Raw genomic sequence first — 27,652 nt, forward strand, 5'->3', positions numbered from 1 at the left:
TTACTGTCTTAATTTCTTCCATTGTAAATGGTTAATCTATTATACAATATACTTCTTCTTTCTTTTATAATATGCCTTGATATTGCATTTTTTTCTTCTTTTCTTCGCCTTTCTTCCTCTGATAGGCTTTCAGAACTATCTTTGCAAATTCTTTGACCATGCTCTCTGCCTTTTCCCTATCTGAGACTGCTATTCCTTCCTCTGTTACTATAACTGGGTATTGCCACATCTTCCTTACCTCCCCCACTGGTGTTGTTCTTCCAATTACATCACAAAAATTCCTCCAACTAGCCTTTTAGCCTGATATACTGTTCTTCTCACTATGAGCTTTCTTGTACTGTATCAAATTCTGCATATTGTGAGTTCATTTGACTAATGTTAATGCTTTATTCCTATTTCTCACTGCCTGCAGACATTCATTCCTCTTTCCACCATGGTGCCAGTTTTCTCTCTTTCCTATTTTTACTATTTGAAGTAGAACCCTCTGCTGCCAATATATTTGTTGATGTAACCTGATTCTTCATTTAGTCTGTATCTTAAGATAATTCAATCATTGTTAGTGCTTTTTTCATTAAACCATAAACCAAGGATTTTAAAAACAGGTACTCTTTCCAATGTTTGTTCATACAATTTCAAATCTAAATGTTCAATCTTCTTAGTGAATAACATATTTCTTCTTGTTTATTGGAGGCTCACATTCTTAAAGGAGACATTTTATGCCCCTTTTTACAGTAATATAAGTCTCTGGTGTCCCCAGAATGTGTCTGTGAAGTTTGAGCTCAAAATACTCCTGTAATGATTCCACTGAAAGCGAGCGTAGAGAACCTATGTGCAGTTTATTTACAAGTGCTCCCGAAATCCAAACATAATCCAAACAATAAACAAATGCTTAACTAGACTTGACTTGAACAGACTTGATTGAGGCATGAATAGACTTGACGTGAACAGACTTGAGATGACATGAACAGACTAGACTCACCACCAGCAGGTTACAACATCAATACCAACAAGAGACAGTAGCAATTACATGGTTATATATAACAGACAATGAGGGTCACATGACATGAACAAACCAATGGGAAACAAGACATATGACTAAAACAACCAATCAGAACATGGCACAATGAACAAGTGGAACCAACAGCATGAAGACAAGAGGGCAAGGGAAGCATGACACTAACAGCATGAAACAAACTACAAAAGAAAAGAAATGAAAACATGAACATGACAAAACCCAAAATATGAAACAAAACTCACATTACAACTCCACGGATCATTTAATATATAATTTTAAAAATGACTATTTTGAGTGGAAGGAGAAACATGCTGTTTTTTCATCCTGTGTCTTTAAATGCAAATGAGCTGCTGTTCCCTGCCTCAGTGTAAAATTCATATATAAGGTTTTCTGAGCACACACATTCGAAGCACCTGGACAGAAAGCAGCTGTCACAGCATGTGAGTAACATTACTAAGTTCTCAGTCACACACGGTTTTACGTTAATATCAAGTCAATTTCAAGTAAAGTCTGTTCAGTCTGCAGTAATATTTGAAAAAGCATCCGGGCAGATATTCTGGGTATCCAAGACCAAGTGTATCTTTTTGAATGAGGAAATCCTAAAATCGAAAATGATGGATTACACTCATAAAAGGTCCTAGATACTAGAGACATAAACAGATACATATACCAACACATGTTTTTTTTATTTTTTTAAATGGTAAATAATGAATTAACATGACTGCTATGAAACTATGATACAAAATATTCACATGATCTGAAACTATAATAGTGCATAAGTGCCTGTTTGCATAGACCACAAATTGCCTGCTGCACTGGAATGGACAACAACAGAAAAAAAAACAACAACAAAATATATATTAATATTAATACAATATATTATATAATTTATTACATATTTTTGTAAAGTTGCTTTGTAATTATGTGTAATGTAAAAAGCACTATACTAATAAACTTGAATTGAATTGAAAATTATGAAATGAATATATATAATGAAATGAATATATATATATATATATATATATATATATATATATATATATATATATATATATATATATATATATATATATATATATATTTATGTATGTATGTATGTATGTATGTATGTGTGTGTGTGTACAGTATTTTGAAAAAATAAAAGAGAAAATTAAGTCCACAATAAATCCACAATAGCGCATACAACATTGTAAATAGTTAAAATAAAAGTTAAACAATTTATTTTGAATAATGATTTGCCTAAGCATTGTTTAAAAGATTTAATGTTTCCCGTAAAAAAAAAAAAAAATTAAACTTTCTAAATGCGAGCTTTACAGCTAAGCACATTATATATATATATATATATATATATATATAGTATATATATATATATATATATATATATAAGTCATATTTCTATGTTTTTGGTAAACAAGAAAAAACACATTTTTTAGAAATCACATTGTTATTTTTTATTGATATTATAACAGTACATTCAACCAGATGTGTGAACAAGTATGCAAAATGAAAAAGATCCATCATCAATTGCCTAACCAATAAAAGTGACTTAGGCAGAATATGCCATGACATTTTTCTCTTACATAAAAAATGCAAACATAACATAACAAAAGTTGTTTTACTCTCCTAAATATAACCAAGATGTGTAACTTGTCAACCCTAACCAAGTTGTTTCTTAATGTTTAACCTTAACCACTGTTTTTCTTTCCCACCAAGTTCCACTCAGGTGTTGTGCACACTCATTTTCACACTGTCTATTGATGAGGGAGGTTGTCATAGTACTGGTGGGCTACTCTTGGTGGTACTGGTTTCATTGCCTGCAAGTCATTGAATTTCCTGAGAGTAATTGGCAGTTGGGCAGGAAAGAGTGGGACCCTGTGTAATGGTTCTTTGGGAATGTTGATTGGACTGTGGGGTCACCAACTTTTTTACCTGGTCAAGTCATTGTGGTATAGCTGGGTCACCTTGTATGGGGATGGATGTATTCGTGCAGTCTCAAAGATGACAATGTAATCACGTGGAGTGTGAATATCTTTGACGATGCGCCGCTCAATGAGGCTATGCATGGAGTCACACTCCATTTGTGTGTGGCCAGCAACCAGAAACTTTTGCTCTATGGTGACACCATGCTTCATGGGCAGATGAAGGTAGGTGTTGCTGATGGCACCACACCGATCCACAGCCATCACTCCAGACAATGACTTTCTCAATGTTTCCGTTGGCCTCTAGGATTGATTTGAAGTGTTTGGACTGCAGATGGGCAAAAACCTCACTGCTGAGGGAGCCTTCATGCTCTTCCCAAGCGCAACAATATCCATCTTTGTTGTTCATGTTGAAGCAAGTAAAGTTGTGCATCTGTAATTTAGTTTTGTAATACATTGTACTTGCTTTCGTCTTGGGGCACAGAAGAACGCATTGAAGGTCCATTGTCCACACTGAAAGTTTGTCACAGGATTCCTTTTTATCCTTAGCTTTTTCAGCTTGAGCCTGAGCCTTTAATTTCAAGTGAGTAGTAAGGGTATCCTGATCTGTATTTCCTACCTTGGCGCTGACACATAAATCACACTGGTCTTTTTTTGGTATGAACACGGAGTATCACTCACAGCACGCACTCCATTTTCACCAGCAGCTTTCTGATATTCCTTGTGAAGATCACTTAGAACTGTTCCCGGCTCCAGGAACTTCTTTTCCTGATAGGAGGGAACCTGACGGCAGTAATGGGATGGGACTGTAGGCAGTCCAGAGAGCCATTCTTTCAGGAAGGTCTGGTCAACATCTGATATGGGCACACATGGGCCAGTCTTGTTGATCTTGGGTTTACACGGATCAGTTTTGGATTTTAACCATGATCCGATGGTTCTGGGGGCGATGCCAAGTGTTGAACAGAAAAGATTCTTACAGGTAGTTTACGTCTATCTGCCAGTTGCAGGTGGTATAATAGGGACGTTGTTCTCCTTGATGCAACACCACCTTTCTTCTGTTTTATGGGCACATTTTGGACTAGAGTCTGGATATACAGATTGCGTGTCTCCCAGAAAGGCATGGACCAGAAATTGTTGAAGATATCTGTTCTATGCTCTTCAATCAGTAGTCTGTTTTCCCATGTTTTCTGCCATTTTGTTTGTATCAAAACTGCCTAAGTCAAAGAGATGACTTCTAATAAGTGTTGTAATTGGCTAAGGACATAGGCAGAAAGGCAGGATGATGCAGCAGTGGTAGGACAGTAAAGTTAGGCAGATATCTCAATTTGGCCAAAAAATGACTTAGGCAATTATGCTATGAGGCTAACGATATATATATATATATTTTTTTTTTTTTTTTTTTTTTTTTTTTTTTTTTAATCAAAGCAGAAAGATGTTGTTGAGCTCAGTGATTTAAAAATGTCCCCTGCTGCTCATCCTCTTCATCCACATCCTCTTAATTCACCAGTGGTTCCTCTTCAGTTAATTCACTCACTGTGGAATATAAAAGAAAATAGAATACAGAAATGAAAAAGAAAGAAATAAACAGTTTTGTTACATCTACATCTACACATGGGTGATGTTACAGCTCCACTCAAGAGTCCCTTTACATGCTGAAAAAAAACAGAACATGAAACAAAATATAATGAGAAAATAAAACAGATAACATTTTTACAATATAAAACTGCAGAAATAGTTAAATGAAAACCTACAAAAAATTAATCACATGAAAAAACTATATCAATGAATAAAGCATGTCCAGGTCTACTTTACCAAAGGGATGTAAGTGTGATATTTATTATCTATGATATCAGTTATTGTTTTACAGATGTGCAAGCTGACTCTTGAGTATGTCACTCAAAAAAAAAAAAAGGATTTTACAAGCCCAAAAGCTTTCATTGCATGATGAAGCCTATTATAATACAATTTATGACCCAATAATAATGCATCATATCATATCATATTAATAAAATGCAATGAAGTAATATCACACAAGGAACTATTTACACTATTTTCCTGTGAGCGTGATCACAAATGTGAAAAATAATTCCCGCCTATGGAAATTCGAATGGTTGGGGGGTAAGGAGGGGTGGGGTCATGTTAAAACTCTTGGTTGAGTGGATCAGACAAGGCAACAATGAAGAAGTGCTGCTGTAACATCAGGTTTTGAGGGGAGTCGTGACATAGTATAGTGCTGGTTTCTCCAAAAGGCGTTTCCTGAAGGACGGAGCAGTTCCCCCTTTGTTAGGACAATCTGCTGTATCTGCATCACAGCCTGTAAGTGTCCTTCCTGCTTTATTTGTTGTTGTGTATGTTATTTACATTTCAAAGTATACGTTGAATGCCATATCTGCAATGTAAAACTAGCAATATTTATGTGTGCAAAGGTTCTTTTCAATATTATCAGGGTCTGAATCTGGCTTAAATTGATATGGCAATATTGATGCTATCTTAACCATACAGGAGCAGAGGGAACTTGCTGCTCTGGCATAGGGTAGGGCAGTACAAAAAACACTGTCTGAGCTGTTCGCCAATCACAATGCAATGGGACAGCTAACCAATCACAACAGTTTCAGTTTTTCAGAATCCAGGCCTTCATCAATCCCGAAACTAATTGAGCTGTTCGTGCCAGGCTGGGGAGAAAGGTATTTAAAAAATGTAAATTATGTGAAAAATAATGCTTTTTTTTTCAAACCACCAAGCATTAGAACATGTTCTAGTACACCCCCAAAACTAAATCAAGACTTTGTAAAAGAGCATAATACGACCCCTTTAACCACTCCTATCCAACTGTGAATCTGCTATGAGCAAGAGGTGCAGTGCAGGGCTCCCTAACTGCACAGGATCCCTATCAAACATCATATAGATTTTAAAATCTCGCTTATTAATTATAAAGCCCTGAATGGTTTAGCACCTCAGTATTTGAATAAGCTCTTGTTACATTATAATCCTCCACGTCCGCTGCGTTGCCGAATTTCTGGCAATTTGATAATACCTAGAATATCAAAATCAACTGCGGATCCTTTTTTCTGTTTGGCGCCTAAACTCTGGAATAAATTACCTAACATTGTTCGGAAGGCAGACAAACTCTTGCAGTTTAAATCTAGATTAAAGACCCATCTCTTTAACCTGGCTTACACATAACACACTGATACACTTCTGATATCCAAATTCATTAAAGGATTTTTAGGCTGCATTAATTAGGTAAACCGGAAGCAGGAACACTTCCCATGCCACCCGATGTACTTGCTTCATTATTAGAAGAATGGCATCTACGCTAATATTTGTCTGTTTCTCTCTTATTCTGAGGTCACCGTAGCCACCAGATCCAGTCTGTGTCCAGATCAGAGGGTCACTGCAGTCACCCGGATCCAGTACGTATCCAGACCAGATGGTGGATCAGCACCTAGAAAGGACCTCTACATCCCTGAAAGACAGCGGAGACCAGGACAACTAGAGCCCCAGATACAGATCCCCTGTAAAGACCTTGTCTCAGACGACCACCAGGACAAGACCACAGGAAACAGATGATTCTTCTTCCAATCTGAACTACTGGTTACGTCTGGACAGAGAACTGGCCCCCAACTGAGCCTGGTTTCTCCCAAGGTTTTTTCCTCTATTCTATCACCGATGGAGTTTTGGTTCCTTGCAACTGTCGCCTCTGGCTTGCTTAGTTGGGGAAACTTAATTTACAGCGATATCGTTGACACTATTTAAACTGAACAGAAGATGGCATCACTGAATTCAATGATGAACTGCCTTTAACTGTCATTTTGCATTATTAACACACTGTTTTCCTAATAAATGTTGTTCAGTTGCTTTGACGCAATCTTTCTTGTTTAAAGCACTATATAAATAAAGGTGACTTGACTTGACTTGACTTGCAGGGGTAACGTAATGAAACCCTGCCCTTTATTCAATATTCAGTTTCACTTGGAAATACATCACCACACTGAAGTCAGTTGCAAACTCCGGATCACGGTAGGGGTGTAAGAAAATATCGATACACGTGAGTATTCTCAAAAACGGAATATCGATATTGAAAAAAATAAAATAAAATCTTACAAGATTCATGGCAGTTGTTTTGTTTTGAGTTTACATCCCGACCGCTAGATGGCAGTCTTCATCTCTGAACGACGGTAAGAGTGACAGGAATTACTAGCATTATGCCACTAATGTTAGCATTAATATCGCTGCTTAAATAAATAAAAAAAAAAACTGTAAGTTACTTTAAAGCCTTAAATCTATTCTTTGAATAATTTGTAATTATTTGTATTAGTTTACAGATAAATGTTTTATTTTTTAATTGCTTTTCTACTTTTTTTAACATTTGTTTTAATACAGTTTTAATGTTACTGCCCTTAAAAAAAAAAATAATATCGCTGCTAGTAATGGAGGGTAAATGTTTTTTTTATAAAATAGCCTACATTTTAATAAATATAATAATAATAATATAATATAATAAACTAAATATTGTGGAAACTTAATTTTCTGTAAAGTTGCTTTGCAATGATTTGTATTGTAAAAAGCGCTATACAATTAAACTTGAATTGAATTGTGTTCTTAATGACAGCTTTCCTAAAAATATATCCTATTCCTAAAATAAGAAATATCCCAATATATTGCTTTGCTGACAGTATCGCAATGTATCGCAACATATCGTATCACAACCCATGTATCGTGATACGTATCGTATCGCCAGATTCTTGGCCATAACCAACCTTAGATCACGAATGCTTTGATACTGATATTTTTCAAGGTATTGAAGTCAGAAATTACTGTATCATGATCACTAATTCATGTACTTTATCAATAAGATAAAAGTGGGTTTTGTTCAAAGTTGTTATTATTCATATACATCTTTGATATTAATATTTTTGGAAGTTCATTAAATATTGCAGACTAAAAAGCAACGAGTAACTAGAGTAGCTTTTGAGAGGTTATGACACCAGTACTTTTACTTGTTAATGAGTATTATTTCAGCAATGTAACAGTACTTGTACTTAAGTACAAATTTTCAGTACCCTTTCCACCATTGCGAGTGAGTCAATGATTCTATATTCCAGTCATAAAGACTGCGACTGGCTTCCTTTCTAAATGAATCAGCCCTTTTAATTAATCATTCAAATAGATGATTCAATGAATGACTTATTGAGATACAGACATGCACCACCTATTTGGAGTTTGTTAGGGGCTGTTCACATGACGTGTCTAAAAATGTGTGGGAAATGACTGTCTGTTAAAATTGAATATATAGCCTAGTTATAATAATAAATGTTGTTCTACTCACCAGAATTAGTCAGATTGAATCTCCTGTATCTGGTCCGTTCCCTGTTGATGACCTGAAGTTGAAAATGTCCGAAGTCCGTATCTGTGGTGTTTGCGATGGTCAGAGATCCAGTCTTAGTATCCAGCTTCAGTCTGTCTCTGAATCTCTCATTAATATCAGTCGTTTCTGATTCGGCTTTAATAACCAGACAGTTTTTAGCTCCAAAAGTCCACAGTATCAGATCACCACTCAGCGTTTCAAGACTAGGGACTAGAGTGACAGTTTCTCCAACCTTCACTGACACTTTCTTCACTTTTCGTCAAAGCAACACACAGAAACAGAAAAAAAAACACAAAAAACAAAGTGTGAAATAATTTAATTTGCATTTTTAACAAATTTATTTAGATGGCATTTTAACCTAGTTTATGTTTGTAGTTACAGCTCATCTTTCTAAGAAGATATTACCTAAATTGACAAATCCCTGATTATGCTGTAGTATTTGCCTTCCTATTATTGCCTACGAATCACTTATGACTACCTTTGATTCATCATCATGTTTATTGTAATATGATTTACAAAAAATGTCTAATTTATTTGTGCAATATTACTCCTTTAATACCCATTAATACCAATAACTATGAATATAATTACAATAATAACGGTGTTTGCAGCCACACAAACACACAAGATTGTCATTTCAAGCTTTAAATACTCAAGCTGGATTAAAAGTAAAATGGATTCTGATTGGCTGTTAATATTTGTATCACTCAGCCAGAAAAAAATAATTTTGATAGTTATTTCAATTATATTGCTCTATGTCGTTATCATTACAGTTGTGGTGTGGACCCTATGTGGACTCTGTTATTTCATTAAATTCATAATGTTAGAGTTTGAAATGTATATTAATGCCTCAGTTCAGAGCAGGGTGGTTAAATGGTTCAGATTTGTTGATTATATAGTTATTATTTATGGTTGATATAGTTATTATTTTGTACTCACCAGTGACAGTAACAATGAATCTCATGTATTCAGTTTTTCCGTTTTTGCGGCTGATCTGTAGTTTGTAGAGTCCAGAGTGAAAGGTCCTGATGTTATTGATGAGGAGATCTCCAGTCTTCTCGTTTAGCACCAGTTTGTTTCTGAATCTCCCATCAACAACATCACAATCTGTATCATTTGTTTGACCGGCCTTTCTTGTGAATTCAATGAGGATGAGATCCTCAAACCACCACTTTATCTCATCCCCTCTCTGTAGTACAGTCTTAGTCTCTAGATTGACAGATTTCCCTTCCTCCCCTAACGTTGTCTTTTCTTCAGCTGTCACAGTAACACACAGAAGCAGAGAAAAGAAATGTGTTCATATGATCAAGCACAGAAACTGCACTTCTTAAAATTACAAATGACCTGCTTCTTGCGTCAGATCAAGGCTGCATCTCATTGCTAGTTTTACTTGACCATAGTGCTGCGTTCGACACCATAGATCATGACATACTCATAGATCGATTACAAAACTATACAGGTTTTCAAGGGCAAGCTCTAAGATGGTTTAGATCCTACCTGTCCGATCACTACCATAAGACATAAGACAGAGATATTTATTACTGGACCAAAAAAAAAAAAAACAGTACACAGAATCTTGTAGATTACAATTTGCAACTAGACGGACGTACTGTTAATTCCTCTACAGTCAAAAATCTGGTTGTTATATTAGACAGCAACTTGTCTTTTGAATGCCATATTTCACATGTGACAACTGCATTCTTCCATCATTTGAATAATGTATCTCTTAAATTGTGACTGCAGTTGCATCTGATCAAATGCGCATTCTTATTCTTTAGCTTGGGTTAAACTAATTAATTTTACTTTGTTGGAAAAGCAGCTATGCTAATGATGTCTCTTTTTGTTTCTATGTTTTGACACAGGATTTACATCCCATGGTAACTAGGATTTACACAAGCTCCAGACTGGATCCAGAACACCTGAGAAGAGATGATGCTGACCCTCAGAGGACCCCAGATGATGCTAACCCTGAATCAACAAACAGAACTAACAAATATTGCTACAGGTGTGACTGCATCATATAATAATTGCTGTCAATAATGTTCATCATCTGGCTGACTACATCTCGTATTAATTTTTCTGAAAAACCTGTCATACGTGCACAAACTGACAGTCACCACTTATAAGCTACTACTAAATATTGTAGAAACGTAATTTTCTGTAAAGTTGCTTTGGAATGATTTGTATTGTAAAAAGCGCTGTACAAATAAACTTGAATTAAATCAAGCTGAACTTTACAAAGAGCATGTTCAGCATGTTAATAGCATGTTGTTAAAATGTTTTAACACATTGCTAGCCTTTTCAAACATGTTTTAACATTGCTAGGATGCTTTAGGAAATTGGTAGCATATTTGAGACATTTGCAATAATGTTTTACTTCATTTTTGGGATGTTTTAGCTGTATTGCTGGTATGATTTAACATTTCAGGAACTTTAGTTTCAGAATATGTTTACTGGCATAACAGTATATTGGCTTTCTCAAGCCAACATAATCATTAAATAAAATAGGAAATTATTATTGTGTCAGAAGTTTTCAGTGAAATTAACTATACAGTCTGCTAAAACTTTTTGTATCACTGGTATCAGCTTTAATACTTACCCACTTGTTTTTGTAGTTTAGAGATCCTGTGGCGATAGTAAATCACAACTGCAGCTAAAAGTGCAGCCGCCAGCAGAACAGCAACAACTATTCCAGCTGTAGATGGACCCGGATCAGAAATAGGCTTAGCTGAAAGGAAACAGTGAATGATTATAGGATAAAATATTCATCATGATTCAGAACTGATACTGTCAGTATTCAGAACTGATACTACAGAACTGTCACTCAGTTGGCATAAACAGATACTGTAAGTTTTAAGTGTATCAAGTCAAGTCTGCTTTATTGTCAATACTTCCACATGTACAGTACATACATACAGAGAGTTGAAATTGTATTACTCTCAGACCCCCGGTGTATACAGATAACACTAACAGTAGAGCCTAAAAATCTAGATCAATATAAAATATAAAATACCACTAAACGAAAGGGCATGTAAAAATATATAATAATAATAAAATAATATATATAATAAAAATAAAGTTAAATAAAGCAGTGCAAGGCACATGGCCCATAGAGTGCAAACCAGTGAAGTGAACAAAGAGTGCAGATAAAATTATTTTAGTGCAAAAAAGCTTATTCAGTCTGATTAAAGTGACAAAGGGCTCAATAGCGGTTCTTATTTAACTTACTGAAGAGGTAGTAGAATGATTTCAGTTCCATGGTGAATGAGGTAGTGAGCAGACCAATGCTGCACAAAGTGACTAATGCATGTAATCGTGTGTTAGTGCAGGGGGGGGGTGGTGGTGTGTGGAATGACCTAGGGGTGTGGGTTCTGGGGGGGTGGGGGAGGGGGGTGATGGCTCTGTGGTGCTCTCCTGAAGTCAACAACAATTTCCTTCATCTTTTCCTCATTCAGAGAGAGATTGTTGTCCCTGCACCACCTGGACAGGCGGCTCACCTCGCTCCTGTAGTTTGTCTCATCTCTGTTGCTAATGAGACCCACCACAGTCGTGTCATCCGCAAACTTAATGAAGAGGTTGGAGCTGTGTGATGGTGTGCAGTCGTGGGTCAGCAGAGTGAAGAGGAGGGGGCTCAGCACACATCTTGAGGGGCCCCAGTGTTCAGCGTGATGGTGCTGGATGTGTTACTGCCGACCTGTACTGCTTGAGGTATTTTCCACATTCGATTATCATTGGTGTTGGGCTTGCTGTGGTAGTTTGATTTGATGAGCAACAGATCCTATGTGTCACTGACTAATGTATAATCTTCTTGTAAAATGTGCTCTCAATAATGACTTCTCTCTATACACAGAGTATGCATAATCACAAATTCAAAACCGAAAGTAGGGCTGCACAATTTATAAATGTCTAATCACGCTAATAGCAATTGCCTGATATGGTCAAATTAATTGTTTGGGGAAGCCGACCCCATCTCGATTGTGCCCTTGCACCCCTTTTCCTCCCCTGCATGCCTATACAGAAGTCTGTACATTCACTGGCCTAGCCGAAAATACTTTTTTTTAACGTCTAGCCATTTTAATAGTAATATAACTGACACAGAAGTCAGCTTGTATTTCATACTCATTTATTTCCAAATATTTTTGCTTTAAAACTCACCGATGACAGAAACAAGGAATTGCTGTGAGCTCTCTCGGCCTCTGATCTGTACTTCATAAAGTCCAGAGTGTTCAGTTCTGACGTCTTTGATGGTCAAAGATCCAGTCTGATTTAGTTGTAGTCGGTTCCTGAATCGCTCATCGTCAGCATTTATTGAGGCCTCATTAGTTTCTACATCAATATTAGCCAGGAGGACGCCTTTATCTCCAAACCTCCACACTATCAGATCATCCTCTTGTAATTCAGTAACATCATTCTGGAGAGTGACAGAATCTCCCTCCATCATTGATACTGACTTTACTCCACCCGTCTCACCAACCACACCTGGAAAACAAATCAGACAAGATTTTTTTGTCCATGTGGAGCCACACATGTGAATCCAACAAGAACACTGAATCATGAAACCTCAAAAAGGTAATTATTACATTAAATGACAGAGATACTCATGAGATGCTTACCAAAGACATTCAGACTGAATATCCTGGATGTGATCTTTTCTCTAGAGATTGTTAGTTTATATTGTCCTGAGTGTCTCTTTCTGGTGTTTCTGATGGTGAGAGAGCCTGTGTTTTGATCCACCAGCAATCTTCCTTTGAATCTCACATCATCAGTGACAAAAAATGAGGTCAAATCACTCTTTCTTGTTATTTGAGAAATTACAGATTCTTTAGGCCCAAACACCCACAGTAAAGTATCATCGTTCAGTATTTCAGTGAGATTAGTGTGTAGAGTGACAGAATCTCCTTCCATCACTGATGTTGTCTCATCTGTTTCTGCTTTAAGCACACCTGCAAAACATAAATGAACCATTATAGATATAGATGGCTTAATCTGACACCACAGTATTATCCAGTAAACAGATTCATTTGGAAACATTTGTTCTGTAAAGAGAATAATTGTTTAAGTTCGGGGTTTACCCGGACACATATGCATGGTGAAACAAGAAAGGAAGTAAAGTTTGCCATTGTCAGAAAAGAATGAATGGTGTTGGAATACACCCCAGCAAGAGGCCTTTCAGAAACTAAATAAAGAGTGAATCATCGGGAAGAAGGAGGCGGGAACCAGCGGACAATCAAACAGAAACTTTAATTACAAAATAAACACCAAAACAGCAGAGCAGCCCCTAATGGACGGCTGCTGCGCACAAACAAAAACCAAAAAAGTCCAGGCCTGGTCCTCTCTCGTCCTTCACAGTCATCGCGCCTGTTTTATATCCTTCCATCTCCTCCGTGGGACTCGAGACCGGTGGGTCGAGCAGGTGTCGCTCATTTCTCAATCACTCCACCTGCCTCGCCCCGTTCCCGCGGCTCTCAGCCCCGCGCCACTCGTCACAGCCCAGTATTCCCCAAAATATGAGACTAGACTTTCAGCAGATACTTCGTCGTTAGGGTTAGGGGGAGTGCTGACCCAGAAACAACCGGAATATGAAAGCTGGTGGTCTACATCTCCAGAGGGTTGTCAGAAGCAGAAAAACACTATGCACAGATATAGAAGGAAGCTTTAACAGTGACGTGGGCTTGTGAACGCCTGTCTTCCTATCTGTTGGGGTTAAAGTTCACCCTTGAAATGGATCACAAGCCTCTCTCTTTGCTGAGTGTCAAAGCATTGGACCCTAGTTCTATCTCCACTTGCCAGTCTGGGTGACCAGAAAAAAAGAGTTGTGGTCATATTGGCAAGAATGAGGGCATTTTTCCATAGCTGCAGACCTCCTTTTGAAAGGACAAAGGATTGTCATACACAGATCCATGTGGCAAGAGATACTGAAAACCACGAAGGCCACCAAGGGATTGTAAAATGCAGGGCCAGAGCATGTCAGTCGGTGTGGTGGCAGGGTTTATCAGTACACATTAGCCAGATGGTGGAATGATGCAGTGTCTGTGCTCAACACAGGAATGTGTGGAAAGAGCCATTGTTGCCAACGCCCATTCCAGAAAGACCATGGCAACGTATTGGTACTGATCTTTTCTTCTGGGAGAAAGAGAGCTACAGTATCTGCTTGTCGTTGACTATTTTTATCTGTACATTGAGGTGGCAAGATTTAAAGTATCTACCTTAAGCACAGTCATATCTGCTCTGAAAAAGGTGTTCTGTCGATATGGCATTCCAGAAATAGTGGTGTCGGACAGTGGACCCCAGTACAGTTCAGTTCTCTTAAGGACTTTGCAACTGACTATGGATTCCATCATGTGACAAGTAGGCCATTGTTTCCACAAGCAAATGAAGAAGCAGAGCGTGTGGTGGGTACTGTTAAAGGTCTGTGGAAATGAGGAGGAGATAAGGAAAGAGCACTCCTGACATATCATTCCACACCTATAGGGAAAGGATATTCGCCAGCACAGCTGCTTATGAGAAAGCAAATTCACACTAGTTTACCTCAGCTCCGGAAAAAGTTGCCTCCATGCTGGCCAGGAATGAGAGAGTTCAATAGCAATGAAACAAAATGAAGGAGAAAACAGCAAAAGTACTATATCAGTTGCCACAGGACCCGACCCCTCCCAGTTTTGCAGCCTGGACAAAATGTGTGGTTGCCACTGGAGAAAATGCAGGGATCTGTAGAGTTCAGTCATCAGCCACAATATCTTATCTGATTTGCACAGAAGATGGAGTGATTAGGAGAAACCGGGCTCATTTAAGCCTGATCCATCAGTCAGGACAAGTGCCATTATCAAAAACTGAGTCTGAGAGTAAACGGCAGCCCATGCCTGTTGCAGAACAAACTGAAGGAAATCCTTATTATGTGACCCGCTCAGGAAGAGTGTCACATGGAGGATGGACTTGTAGAGAGAGAAATAAAAATGAAGAAGAAGAAAAAGTAAAAGTAAAAGGGGAGTTAAAAAGGGGGGTTTCTTTATTTAACAGGGGAGATGTCCGGTAAAGAGAATAATTGTTTACGGTCGGGGTTACCCGGACACTTATGGTGAACCGTCTCGTGCTTCCAGTTAACGTAAAAACATTTGAGCATAACTTTTTAACCAGTTTTACCGGTTTACAAACCTGCCAGTTGTTATGGACAATGTTCTATTATATAAAAAAGAAGAAACACACACAAACACACAGGTCATTTCCTCATTCTCCTCGTGTTTGAAATGTACACATATATTACTGTACCACTTGTCCGTGTTTGTTATGTTTGATTTTTGTTACATTTACCCTTAGTTTTGTTATAACAAATCATGCATTAACATGCAGCGCTGCAAAAAAAATAAGAACAGAAAAAATACAAAAACACCAATTATAAAAGTATGTTTAGTATTTTTGTATAAGTGTTTATTAGTATTATATTTGTATATTTACTATATATATTTGTGGACACGCTATGGAAATATGACATTTAACAGACATTTTCAGCAGATCGGTGTCTGACTGAGATGCGAATTCAAATTTTTTTTTTTATGTTTGCCACATTATTCTTTAAATGTTTGTTTCGCTAAACGCGTTGTTGTTTCAGTATCACTTCATGCATTTGTTGTAGCATATAGCTGATGTCTCATGAATGAAACTTAAAGTATAACATAAATCCACTTACCTCCCAGAAGTAACAGAGAAAACAATAATATATTTTGCATGTTTTCTGTAGAGTTGTGAATGTAATACAGATGATCGATGGAGATTATTTAATATTGTCCTGTTCGCTGAATGCCATTGCGTTCTTACTTCCTGTATCGATCCAAACCGAACAACAGATGAAAAAAAAAGAAAAGAAAAAAAAACAGTAGGCCTAAACTTATTCACGGTGTTCGTGATGTGACGTTCTCTCCGAGGCAATAATTGCATCAAAGCAAAAACAAAACAAAAACGAACATCTCACAGTGAAGTGTTACAGTGTCTCAAATCTGAGACACTATTCTGTGACACTAGTAGGCGCTGTTTTCCCTGTTTGGCTTGAACTCGATCACAGCGGAATTGGTAACGCTAACAGCTACAGGTTCATGGCGCACGTGCACATCAAATGAGCGCGTCTATACAATCTGTATTCAAATCAATGTGCAACTATTGTCCTCTATTGTATAGCCTATCCAGGAAAGAAGCTTGGTCATGAACAGTACAGCTGTTAGATTAAATGATTTGGATTTATTTATTCGTTTTCTAATACTTATAAATGGTTACAAATATAATTTTTTTATATATAAAAAAGAACAGTAAAGAACAATTCCCCTTATGTTTTAGCCTTAAGTTTTATGTAAACTAATGTAGATACTCTTGAATTTTTTTAAATGTGTTTGTTCAAATTTTTAACCGCTTCTTAAATAAATAAAAACTAATGTGACTGTGTGGAAAGTGTGTTTAGAAATGCTTATTTAACCAATTAAAAATTTCATGAGAATGAACACAATCCTGTTGTTTGCAGAGTAGCATTTTCCGACAGGTAAATTCCTGACACAACAATCAAACCATTTCAGGTAAACTTATCTGTCCTTCTATGTACTTTTTTTGTGGTTTTATCACAAATATAAAATAAATTTACAAACATTCAATCTATATACATACTCTACATAATGAATACAACCGATACTTCAGGTCATATCAGGTTAAAGGTACAATTTGTAAGATATTTGCAGTAAAATATCCAAAAAACACTAGGCTAGTGTTATACAGTATATTTTGTCCAGCTGATTACTAACAATATCTCTAATGTTTTCAACTACTTGTAAATCATGAGAAAATTCCCAATCAGTGACATAGGGCTGGGCGATATATCTAACGATATGATCATGCGCATCTAATCAGTAAAGCTGCTTCCGTGATCACCGCTAAAATCTCCATCAGCTGCTTATAATTTGAGTGGCATTTAATAGACAGAGCCGTAAATCGCTGACAAGCCACGCCATATCGCGTTCATTATCGCAGATGAATCGCCTTCGATATGAACGCGATATGGCGTGGCTTGTCAGCGATCTACGGCTCTGTCTATCAGAGGTGGGACTTTCAAGTCACAAGCAAGTCTTCAAGTCATATTCAAGTCCTCAAAGGGTTAAAGCTAAAGAGATAATTAAGTGACTAATTAAATGATGATTGTGCATTAGTGATGAACATCTGCTGTTAACAATCAACATCACTGAAGTAAAGAGAAACACAAGAACTACAACTGAATTTAGCCACAGCCTTCAACTGAAAAAAAAGTAAAAGAAAAAAAAAACACTATGCCACCATAATTGTGGTCAAGGTTTGCTTTAAGTAGTGTCTTGACCCTTTTACTAATTCAAACCAATCACAATGCTTCAATGTTGAAAGACACTAAAGGAGACAATCAGTTCAGGTTTTTATACAAACACACTTATCACACGATCCTTAACAGTGGTGACAATTTTTCATACTGCAGTGCATGACAGTGCATGATGCATATAACCGTTATCATGTAATATTTATTTGGTTTACTATGGGACACACACTGATCTATAATAGAGAGTGGGGTCACATCATTTTTATTAGTAGCCTATGCTGTCATGCACAAGCATTAAATAAAATCATCATGAAATTATTTTATTTTTATTTAAATCCTGTATCCTTGTAATGCTTGTTGTGAGAAAAAGAGTCAAATTCAAACTGCCTTCATTGGCGATATGTATCTCCTTCCTCTGTAGCTATAGTAACTATTTACCATTCGCCGGTTTTGTCAGAGATTGCAACATGCCGTGTTTCTGGTGTGATGCGTGTTTTGAATGAGGAACGCACGCCTTGAGGGAGTGGATCGGGATAGTATTTTCAGCATTTAACAACTTAAATTATGCCCTGCTCCTCGCACTACTATTATATTCTGCCAGAGTGGACTGCAACTGAAATGCATCGTCATTTGGACTACTGTGGTACTGCTCTTTGTCACATCTGTAATAAATTACTATGATTAAAGTTACATGTGTCTGTTACATTTATCTTATAGACTGTATACTTTATACATTCACTCTTTATTGGTTGATTTTATAAAAAATAAATAGAAAAACCAATGCAATACGTTTTTTATTGCACAGTTACATGATGTGTAGGTTTTAAGTCTGATTTTCTATTCAGTTTGATGTACTTTATTGGCATAGTTTGTGTCTACATTAAAGCATGTCACAAAATGAATAATTGGGATCATAGTAATATACAAGGTAATAATATGAAATATTAAAATTCCCAGACAGCAATATAGTGTTGGCCCAGATCCGGCCCACATCTGGCCCGCATGAAATCCATTCGGGCCAGATCTGGGCTGACACTGCTTGCTGTCTGGGTTGGGTCTGGGCTATATAAGGCTCAGGTGTGGCTCAGATTTGGGGATTCTGGTTTACTTAAGGCTGAGAATTGGCACCAATAATAAAACCTGTTTTGGCCCAGATCAGGGCCAGCTAAGGCTGATTAACTGGCTGAGAATCGGGCCAGTTATGGCCCATGTGTGGCCCGAGTCTTTAATCCAGTTCTGGGCCACTTCCAGGCCGTCATTCTTTGCGGTACTTGGGCCAGGGGAAAAGTCATGTGTGGCCCGGATCTGGGCCAGAAGACATTTGCTATGTGGGATGTAGGCGAATGGTAATATAAAGAGAACTGAAGCCATATTTACCAGCCAGATTCCATGACAACAAAAAGTAGAAAATAAACATTTTCTTCAACAGATCTCCTAACAGTTTCACAACAGAAATATTACAGTGATCAGGTCCTGACACTCTTGAAATGTTGACTGCAGCTGTTGTTCTGTAGTGAAACTCTGCAGTGAGTGTGAATAAACTCCTCCAGGAGCTCCTCCCTTCACAAACAGACTTATTTCAGTAATTAATTCAGTTTTAGAACATTAATAATGACCATGTCTTTCAGACTTATAATCATTTTACATGGGGTTTCTTTCTTAAAATTGAATTAATCTGTTATTTCAGTCCTTCTTGAATTTATGAGTTTCTGATTTTATATTGGGACAAAGGTCTTAAAAACTTATATGAAAACTGCTATGTGGAAGCTTCAGTTTTTGTGGAAGCAGGGCTGTGCTCTCACCAGTCCCTCACCCCAGCTCAAAGCTGTCTGTTCCCACTCTGCTAAAGATCCCAGCCCACTCCGGCTCCAAATTAGTTGTTTATTGGTATATCCTATAGATTTATGCTGTAAAATATGATGAAGTGGTCTCCTGTAGGTTGTTAGATTCAATTTGATCTGTCTGGATAATCTTAGCAATAGCTGCTATTTCCCCAATTATAGTTCTTTTTGGAATGGTCACATCATGTTTAGTATGATTCCCAACTGGGACTTTTATATATGAGTGTCCACTTTTGTGAATCTCAATCAGTCCTTCTCCAACGTCAAGATGTGCTAGGGGTGAGGTCTCCTCACTTGGCTCAAACAGGACTGTCGGATCAGAATTGTTGAAATTAGATGGAACTCTACATTTTACATTGGCGACCTGACCAGGCCGAATGGTGACACCTTGCGGTCCTACCCTCACCCGAGCTGTGTTTGCATGTACTTTATCTGCACGGATGAAGCCAACTGAAACTTCAACAAGGTCATCTTGGGCATCTCCAATGCTACTCATTAGGGAGTGCAAGGTGGTAAGGATGCCTTCACTATTTCTAGGTCCTGTAATTACATTAAACCCCAACAGAGGCCTCTCTAACTGTAGTTGACTGACCAGAAAGGGGACCTGAATGGAGTAGTGAGTCCCATCATGTCCAGGTAAGCTTACTGTGGCTTCGACCCACCCTCTAAATGGAATTACTTCCCCACTGATAGCAAACACCTCCAGACCAGCACTAGGTCCAACTATTTCAGACAAGGGACGTACATCATGTGTTGGTAGGTACTTTTCCCTCCATTTCTGATCGACGATGCTAACTTGTGCTCTGGTGTCGAGAAGCATGCTAACTTGATGACCTCCAATTTCTCCTTCCAATAGGCACTTTTTTCCCAACAAATTGGACAGTCTTTTCTTCTGAGTCCTCAGGTTGTCTGGCCTGTGGTTTCTTTGCAGTCCTACCCAGGTGATTCCACGACCCAGCATTGACTGTATAGTTGAATTCTTTGGTCTAACATTGGGTGCTGACCTTTTTTGTCTGTTCAGGCAGCCAACAGCCCGGTGACCCTCCTAACCACAAAACAAACAGTGGCTGCAGGACTGCATTTTCCCTTGCTCGATACAGTTGGGACAACCTGGTCTTCTCCTCTTCTCAGGTGCTTTAACCATGCATTGACAATGCTCTTCCTTCTCCTTGGCCTGTTGCAATGAATTTACTAAAATTTTCAGAGCTTCAACTTGGGTAATCAATTTGTGGATATCTTTATTTGTCTGTTCAGTAGTAGCAGCTGCTGCCTTAATTTCTGAAACGCCTTCACTCTGGGCACTTCAAGCATGATTGGGATGTAAGGAATAGGTCGTGGAAGTGAGTGTAGTCGATGCTGTCTCTCTTCCTCCTCACTGGTAACAAGTTGCCTGAGAAGCATATCATCCGTTACATCTCCAGAAGCCACAAGTTGTTTAAACTCACGACAAAGCTTACTGTGCTTGGGCCCCAGACCCTGGCAAACCATGTGGAGAAATACTTCTTGTATGGTCTTAGCATCATGCCTCATATCAGCAGTGCTGTGTTTGGAAGCAAACTGGATTTTTTGTTTAAGGCCAATGACACGATAAAGACATTGCTGTGGGTTTTCGTTTTCCCCTTGACGTGCACACATCAAATTTTGGAACAGCTCAGTGCTACTCTTATCACCTAAATGAGACTGCAGCGGCCCTTTCAACTCACTGTCAAATCCTCTTTTTCCATTAACATCTCATTGAAGTGACCAGGTTTAGTGATTTTTAGCACCCCTCTGATGATTTCACTCTCACTGAAGTGTTCATGTATACCTTCTTCAATTTGTCTGCGTAAACTGTTGAAGCTAATCTCAGAGGTGGAGTCACCAATCTGGACTCCATGGAGGTATGGAAGTTCCCTCCTGAACATCTTGTCCTCTGTACTGCCTGGAGTATGGTAAGTCTGAAAAGGAAGTGGGAGAGTGCTGGATGGTGGAGACATAGTGTAGGGGTTTGTAGCTTGAATTTTTCTGCCGAGCTCCTCGTACATCTTTAACATCTGTTGATATTCAGTGTTTGCTGTATGTATGTGGGTAAAATTAAGATTTGTGTATGTATCAGGTGTTATGCAAACAGAATAATCCTCAGCTGGCCCTGTACTTATGCCATGTGCCTTATCTTTTTGTACTGCCATGTGCTGGGATTGAGTAATTTGTGAAATTTTATCTCTTAGATCAAGTAACACAGCCATACCCTCGTCTTCCCTTCTCATCAGGCTCTTACAGCACAAAAACCCACTAACAAAATCAAAACATCCCTCTTCATCCCCCATTTCTACTCGTGATTCTCCCCTCTCGTCGATTTGCTCAATGTTTTTAGCGATAAGGAAAAGGTAATCAGCAGGCAGTTCACAGAGAGCTTTCCTGATCTCCCTCACCAAATTACTCCTCTCATTAGCCATCGTACTGACCACTGAGCCACTGTTCGTGACAATCCAACAACAGCAATGTTAACATGCAGGGATCTACAGCAAACGAGAAGCACCCGGCTGCAGCCTGCAGATCGGGGCGGGGCTGCACCTGGGGCGGGGTTGCACGTGCAGCCCCGCCCCACACCTACTTTGATTGGTTCGATCGTCTTTCATAGACTTACATGATAGGAAATGTGTGCGTAGTTGGTGTAAGACGGAGAACGCTGTTTAAAAAGCTAAAAACGCTGTACAGTTTTACAAAGCCCTTTATAATGCACAAAAGAAGAAAAATAAAACATTAGCCTGTAACTCGCCATGTCCCTGAAATGATTGTTTTGTTAAATTAAGCTGATCTTTAGGCTAACATACGAATATAGTAAATTAATTGGGTTGATTATCCACAGTAAGACGATCAGCTCTTCAGAAAGAAGAATGGAATTATGAATTAAATAATTTTAGAAAATTTTATTATTTCATATCATCAGAGTATGAGAAAGAAAAATGAAAGGGGTATATCATTACTGTTTTAATTTATATAGCATGACAAGACAATTATTGTTACATATAATTATCCGTCATGCAGTTGATAAATGACACTGCAATATTCTAATGTGTCTGCCAATTCAATTTTTATGAAACTTTTAATTTTCTTTACTACATTGCAAAACATAGACTTTTTCTCCCCTTTATTTCAGGAAAATATGCTGCTCCTCTTTATTTGAAAGTGAAGAAATCGATAAACTTTTATTTCTATCGGCCAGTGATGATTCTGAAAGGACATACCTGTAAACCGTTGCTATAGTAACGAACACAATTTCATGATAATTGTGCTCTTATCTTAGTGCAGTCTCACAGCCACTGTCAAATATTGAGATAAACTTTATAAAGTATCATCTATTTATATTAAATTGGTATCTTCTCCGATATCCATTTTGTGACCATTGAGCCGATTCTTTTCAATCAGCAGGAATGATTCGGGATATTGTAGCCTACGTTTAATGTGGCTTAATGCATTAAAACAGTGTTTTTAAAAGACCAAACTCAGTAAACAAATTAATAATAAAGCATTCTATTCACTGACAGGCAGATGAGTCCAGAATAAGAATACAATGTGTTTAATTACGTGTTAAGCGTTTTCATCCCATAGAAAACCATTAGACTAAAAGGAAAACGCGTAACGTGGTGTAATGCATTAAAACGTGTTTTAAAATGACCAAACTCAGTAAACATTTTTAATAACACATTTTATTTACAGACAAGCAGGTTATGGGTGGAAATTAAATGCTTTGTGTTCGTATTCTGTGCTCATATCTGCTTGTCTGTGAAAAGAATGCTTTATTAATAATTTGTTTACTGAGTTTGGTCTTTTTAAAACACTGTTTTAATGCATAAAGCCACGTACTTTCACGTTAAGCGTGCTTTTAGAATGTCCCAATTATTAATTTGTGAATTAATCTGGTCAAGAAGAGTAAACTTGCAGCAGCTAACATCTCTTGATTCAATAAATCAGACATAGCGAGTCAAGTTAACAATAAAAAACTGCATTATAGGAAAGGCTTTGTAAAACTGTACATCATTTGAGGGCTTCAGACGAAGAACCATATAAGTCCATATTTTCAATTTTTGAATAATACATTTTTTTTTAATTTGGACTCTGAATATTATATTACTTTTTTTTTTTTTAATTGAAGATAGACAACAAAATCTTCCCAATTCTAATGAGATAGGATTTTTTAGTATCAATCTTAAAAATAAAAAGTTAGAGTAATTTACATTTCTGGAATGTGGAAGAACAGTATATGTCCAGTTAATGTGGAATAACAGTATAAGTCCAATTAATCATATCAATTTAAACCACTGGAGATTTAATTCTTTTATCTTAGTTTTAATACAGTAACAGAACCTTAAAGAAAATATTAAGCATTTATTTCTTTCAATTTCTTTTATTTTTTGCCAACGTAAATCACAGAACAAAAACGCGGACAATACGGTACGAACAATGAACAATACATAGGCCTACTTATAGTACAGAAAATAAACGTCAGTACAAACAAACCGTACATACTTACAATAAACAATACATACAAACAATAAACAGTAATAACGGTAAACAATACATATTTACAATACAGACATACATCATCTTCATTCCATACTGGTTCCATATGCTAGTTTACCATATATGTCTTCCTTTTTTTGGTTCTAAATAAAATAAAATAAATACCTATATATTACTATTATACAACATAAGATAAGGCATACAAGATAAGCTACAGCTACTTTTATGATTCATTTCACACAATATACACAATATATCCCACCTTTCCCTGCACATGACCTACACATACCAGGCTACTCTTCACATTCTAGTGTTCCATAAAATGCTTGGGCCTCCGCTGGCATGTAGGCTAGCATTTTCATAAGGTCACGGTGCTTCTCCTTCTTGATGGGCAGAGGGTCCTCATAAGCACGAGCATACGTGGTGGAAAACAAGGGAGCTGGAGGTGGTTGATTCTTCCTCTGTTTGGTGATCAGCCAATGCTTCCATCCCTCGTAGAGGCTGTGGCTCCCTTTTGTGTGGACACACCATGGATCAGTAGCTGAAATCATGATTCAACAAGAAATTCAATAAAGATTCTTCCTTCACGCACATATCCCCAACACTGTTAATCTCAGAAAACCAGTTTAGTTTTAGTCTAGTTCTTTAGTTCTTTAGTTTTTTACCTGTCACTTTCAACCACATCATGGATGTGATTAGGAAGCCAGGTGGATGCTTTAATGTTGCATCAGGGAGCTGCCTGAAGTCCGCACATTTCATCTCAATTACTTTAAATGGATGTAGCTGCCTGGCTCCACGGATCATCTCGGCGACATCGCTGGGGGTGTGGAGTGTGGACACCTTACGCCTCTTGTCCAGCGTGGCAAATGAACGGTCACAGGGAAGGAAGGAGTGACCAGACACCATGAACTTCTGCTCTATCTGACTGAAGTACCCTCTAGATACGAGTAGGGCCATGAGGTTTAGGACTCGCCAGTTGTTGTTCTGCCCACAGCATCGGTCACTATAGATGATGAGCTTCCGTTCCTTTGCCTGGACTAGGGGAGCGAAAGATGTTTCTGCCCACTTTAAAAGACAGCTTGCCACCTCGATGGAACCTCTGCGAGCGATGCCCTCATGCCAGAGGCACATTGTAGGAGGTTTGTCAATGCCCATCTCCTGGATACAGAGGTTGTAGTTGGCCAGCTGCCGTTGATAGTACACGTTGGAGTGTGTCAGGTTTGGCGTGAACACTACCCCCTGCATGTCGATGCAAATGACATGGCAGTCATCATTGGTTTTGGCCCACTCTGTGTCAGCCTGCAACTGGGTGTACGCTTTTTCGGCTTTCCGGTGGTGAAGCTCACTCTCGGCTGCGATCTTCAACCTTTCTCCATCTGTTGTAGCAGCTACTAATTTTGAGAACAGGGCGTCACATTTTGCACAAGTATCACTTCTTGGCTGCCCAAAACTGAGGTTTTGCTGCTTGAAGATGTCCCTATAGAGCCAGAACTTTGCAGTGGATGCTGGATTGTTTTCCTTGTATAGGCGGAACATGCGGAGCAGGTTTAAATCAGGGCTCAGGTACTCCCTCTCCACATCTCCCTTCATCCGTGAGTAGTGGTTCAGTTGGCGTGGGAAGCTCAGGATGTGCTCTCTTATCCCCTCTCTCACTGCAGGATGAATGCTATGAGGCCTAAAAAATAAACAACACAACTCATGAACAAGGGAAATATAATAAACTGGTCTGTTTTGCACAATTGCATCGTTTCTGTGACAATAAAATTTAATATAATTGTAAACTTTTCTCTAAACTATAGGATTTTGTTTTTCACAAACAATCATTAAAGGGATACTTCAGGATTTAGCATTTAGCTTTGTATTAGTAGAAAACCAGTAGTATTTTCGAATTACCATGCTTTCTTCCCTCATATCCCCCTGAGATGAGAGATTTATGTATTTTTTGTCTGGAAAAAATCCTCAGATGATGCAAAAATTGTCATTGTTTACATGCACACCTTTTGTTTCAATCTAACTGAATTCATTCTGATTGGTGAATCTAAATGTTATGTTTACATGAACGCTAAACATGTGATTGATTGATTTGTGCGTTTTAGCATTGCTAAGAAAATTCCCGCTCCTCCGTGAGAGACACGAGACCGGTGCGTCTCACAGGTGTTGCTCACCAGTAATCACGCCACCGGCCTCGCGCCGTTCTCCCGCGGCCCTCAGTCTCGTCCTGCTCGCCACAGTAAACACAGTGAATGGCAACTGTAGAACGCAAAAGCGAATCCTGGACATTTTGGCCGATCTCGAAATCCTGGGATCATACATTACATTTGCATAGCACTTTACCTCTGATATCGATCTCAAAGTGCAAGAATATGTTTCCTGACTGGGCAACAACAGTGAGCTGAATCCTAACTATTACAGTTTGTGCATGCTGGCGTTATAGGGTGGCAAGGCACCCGACGCCCTATAATGCCAGCGTCCAGTGCACCATTAGATCAGGCAATGTTGTAGGGCAACTGATGCTGACATTGGTGCAGCTTTAAAAACTAACAGGACGAGAGCATGAGGTCCTTCAAGATTTTTTTTTTTTTTTTACCTGTTCTTATGTTTTCCTCTGAAGTCCTCTAATGGAGACCTGACTACCTGCTCTGTTCCCTCAGACTGACTGCCTAACTTTTCTTGAATAACCTTTTCAAAGATAAGTAACTTTAAATAAATATGTTATGGACAATGTATCTAATTAAAATCATGCATGTAATAAAAAGTTAACAAATGGAAAAAGCTGTATAAAACTTGCCTGTAGGCGACTGTTGGTCAGTTGAAAGACTGACATAAATGTGAGCTTACAAACAGCAAGTCTTTGGCCTCCTTGTTGCACATGGTACTTGAAGGTGTACTTCCTCTTTGTATTCTCAGTGTCGGGCCCACGTGGTCGTCTGCGACTCACCTTGTGCTAGAAGTAAAAAGACATATTGGGATGATCAGTGATCAGGCACATATGCAGTCTTAGTGAATTAAAGGCATACAGTAGTATTCAATTCACTGGTTATTTCATGGGCCTACATTGTAATGCATTGCATACTGTTGACATGATATGGTCATGAATTGCTTAAGTTAGCATACCTGCTCCAAACCAGAGAGAATGATAGCCTGCTGCCTCTCATAAGAGACAGCATAAAACTCTGTGAAGAGCTGGAGTTTTCTTTGGTCTGTTAGGCTTGAACACTGCCTGGGACATGTCTCCTTGCACGCCTTTGCCTTAACAGAAACAAAGTCACATTAGCGTTTTTTTGTTTTTTTTGAGCTATAAAACACTAGAGCTATTAGCAGCTATTAAGGTTACTAGCTAGAATATATAACAGCTTACACAATCAATGCATTTTTTTATTACCTTTTTTTATTTATTTTTATTATTTATTAAATAACAAGTAACAAACATAGCATAGCATACAATATTACAAAAACAAAGTGTTGCATTCAATGGTAACAGGGATCCAAAAATTATATCAAAATATTTTAAACACGTCAATGACTTTTTTTTTTTTTTTACCAATTTCAGTGAAGACATAAAGCAATCAAATTCTACTCTAAACATCTTAAAGATTGGGGATGAATTTACATATGTTTGTTTATGTATATAAAATTCTGCCAGCAGTCCTTATAACACACAATCAATGAATGGTAAAAAAAAAAAAAAAA

The 27,652-nt window shown here is 37.9% G+C and overlaps 4 protein-coding genes across 7 annotated transcripts in view; 1 reads left to right on the forward strand and 3 right to left on the reverse strand.

The window, feature by feature from the left end:
• LOC132160252 (uncharacterized) overlaps positions 1–27,652 on the reverse strand; it is an 849,275-nt gene that overhangs the window by 722,104 nt on the left and 99,519 nt on the right. The gene's annotated exons all lie outside the window — the stretch shown is intronic.
• Positions 1–27,652, forward strand: part of LOC132160315 (CD48 antigen-like) — a 79,804-nt gene that overhangs the window by 32,075 nt on the left and 20,077 nt on the right. The window lies entirely within an intron of this gene.
• On the reverse strand, positions 12,409–16,294 carry LOC132160321 (uncharacterized). Its single transcript, XM_059570089.1, has 3 exons — positions 15,984–16,294; positions 12,916–13,245; positions 12,409–12,781 (listed from the first exon to the last, which is right to left on the reverse strand). The coding sequence occupies exons 1-3, from the start codon at positions 16,021–16,023 to the stop codon at positions 12,447–12,449; spliced, it is 705 nt and encodes a 234-aa protein (XP_059426072.1). The 5' UTR covers positions 16,024–16,294; the 3' UTR covers positions 12,409–12,446.
• LOC132159260 (uncharacterized) lies at positions 24,256–27,207 on the reverse strand. Its single transcript, XM_059568796.1, has 4 exons — positions 27,077–27,207; positions 26,751–26,906; positions 24,628–25,637; positions 24,256–24,503 (listed from the first exon to the last, which is right to left on the reverse strand). Exons 3-4 carry the CDS (start codon positions 25,550–25,552, stop codon positions 24,256–24,258), a joined length of 1,173 nt encoding a protein of 390 aa, XP_059424779.1. The 5' UTR covers positions 25,553–25,637; positions 26,751–26,906; positions 27,077–27,207.

This window comes from Carassius carassius, chromosome 16, assembly GCF_963082965.1.
Source record: "Carassius carassius chromosome 16, fCarCar2.1, whole genome shotgun sequence".
Classification (NCBI taxonomy): Eukaryota; Metazoa; Chordata; class Actinopteri; order Cypriniformes; family Cyprinidae; genus Carassius; species Carassius carassius.

Coding starts and splice junctions, on each gene's coding strand:
- LOC132160321 (XM_059570089.1), bottom strand. CDS start 16,023: ATGCAAAATATATTATTGTTTTCTCTGTTACTTCTGGGAG. Junction 13,246..15,983: donor TTCTCTGTTACTTCTGGGAG/GTAAGTGGATTT, acceptor TATGTTTTGCAG/GTGTGCTTAAAGCAGAAACA. Junction 12,782..12,915: donor ATTCAGTCTGAATGTCTTTG/GTAAGCATCTCA, acceptor TTTGTTTTCCAG/GTGTGGTTGGTGAGACGGGT.
- LOC132159260 (XM_059568796.1), bottom strand. CDS start 25,552: ATGAAGGGAGATGTGGAGAGGGAGTACCTGAGCCCTGATTTAAACCTG. Junction 24,504..24,627: donor GATGTGGTTGAAAGTGACAG/GTAAAAAACTAA, acceptor TCATGATTTCAG/CTACTGATCCATGGTGTGTC.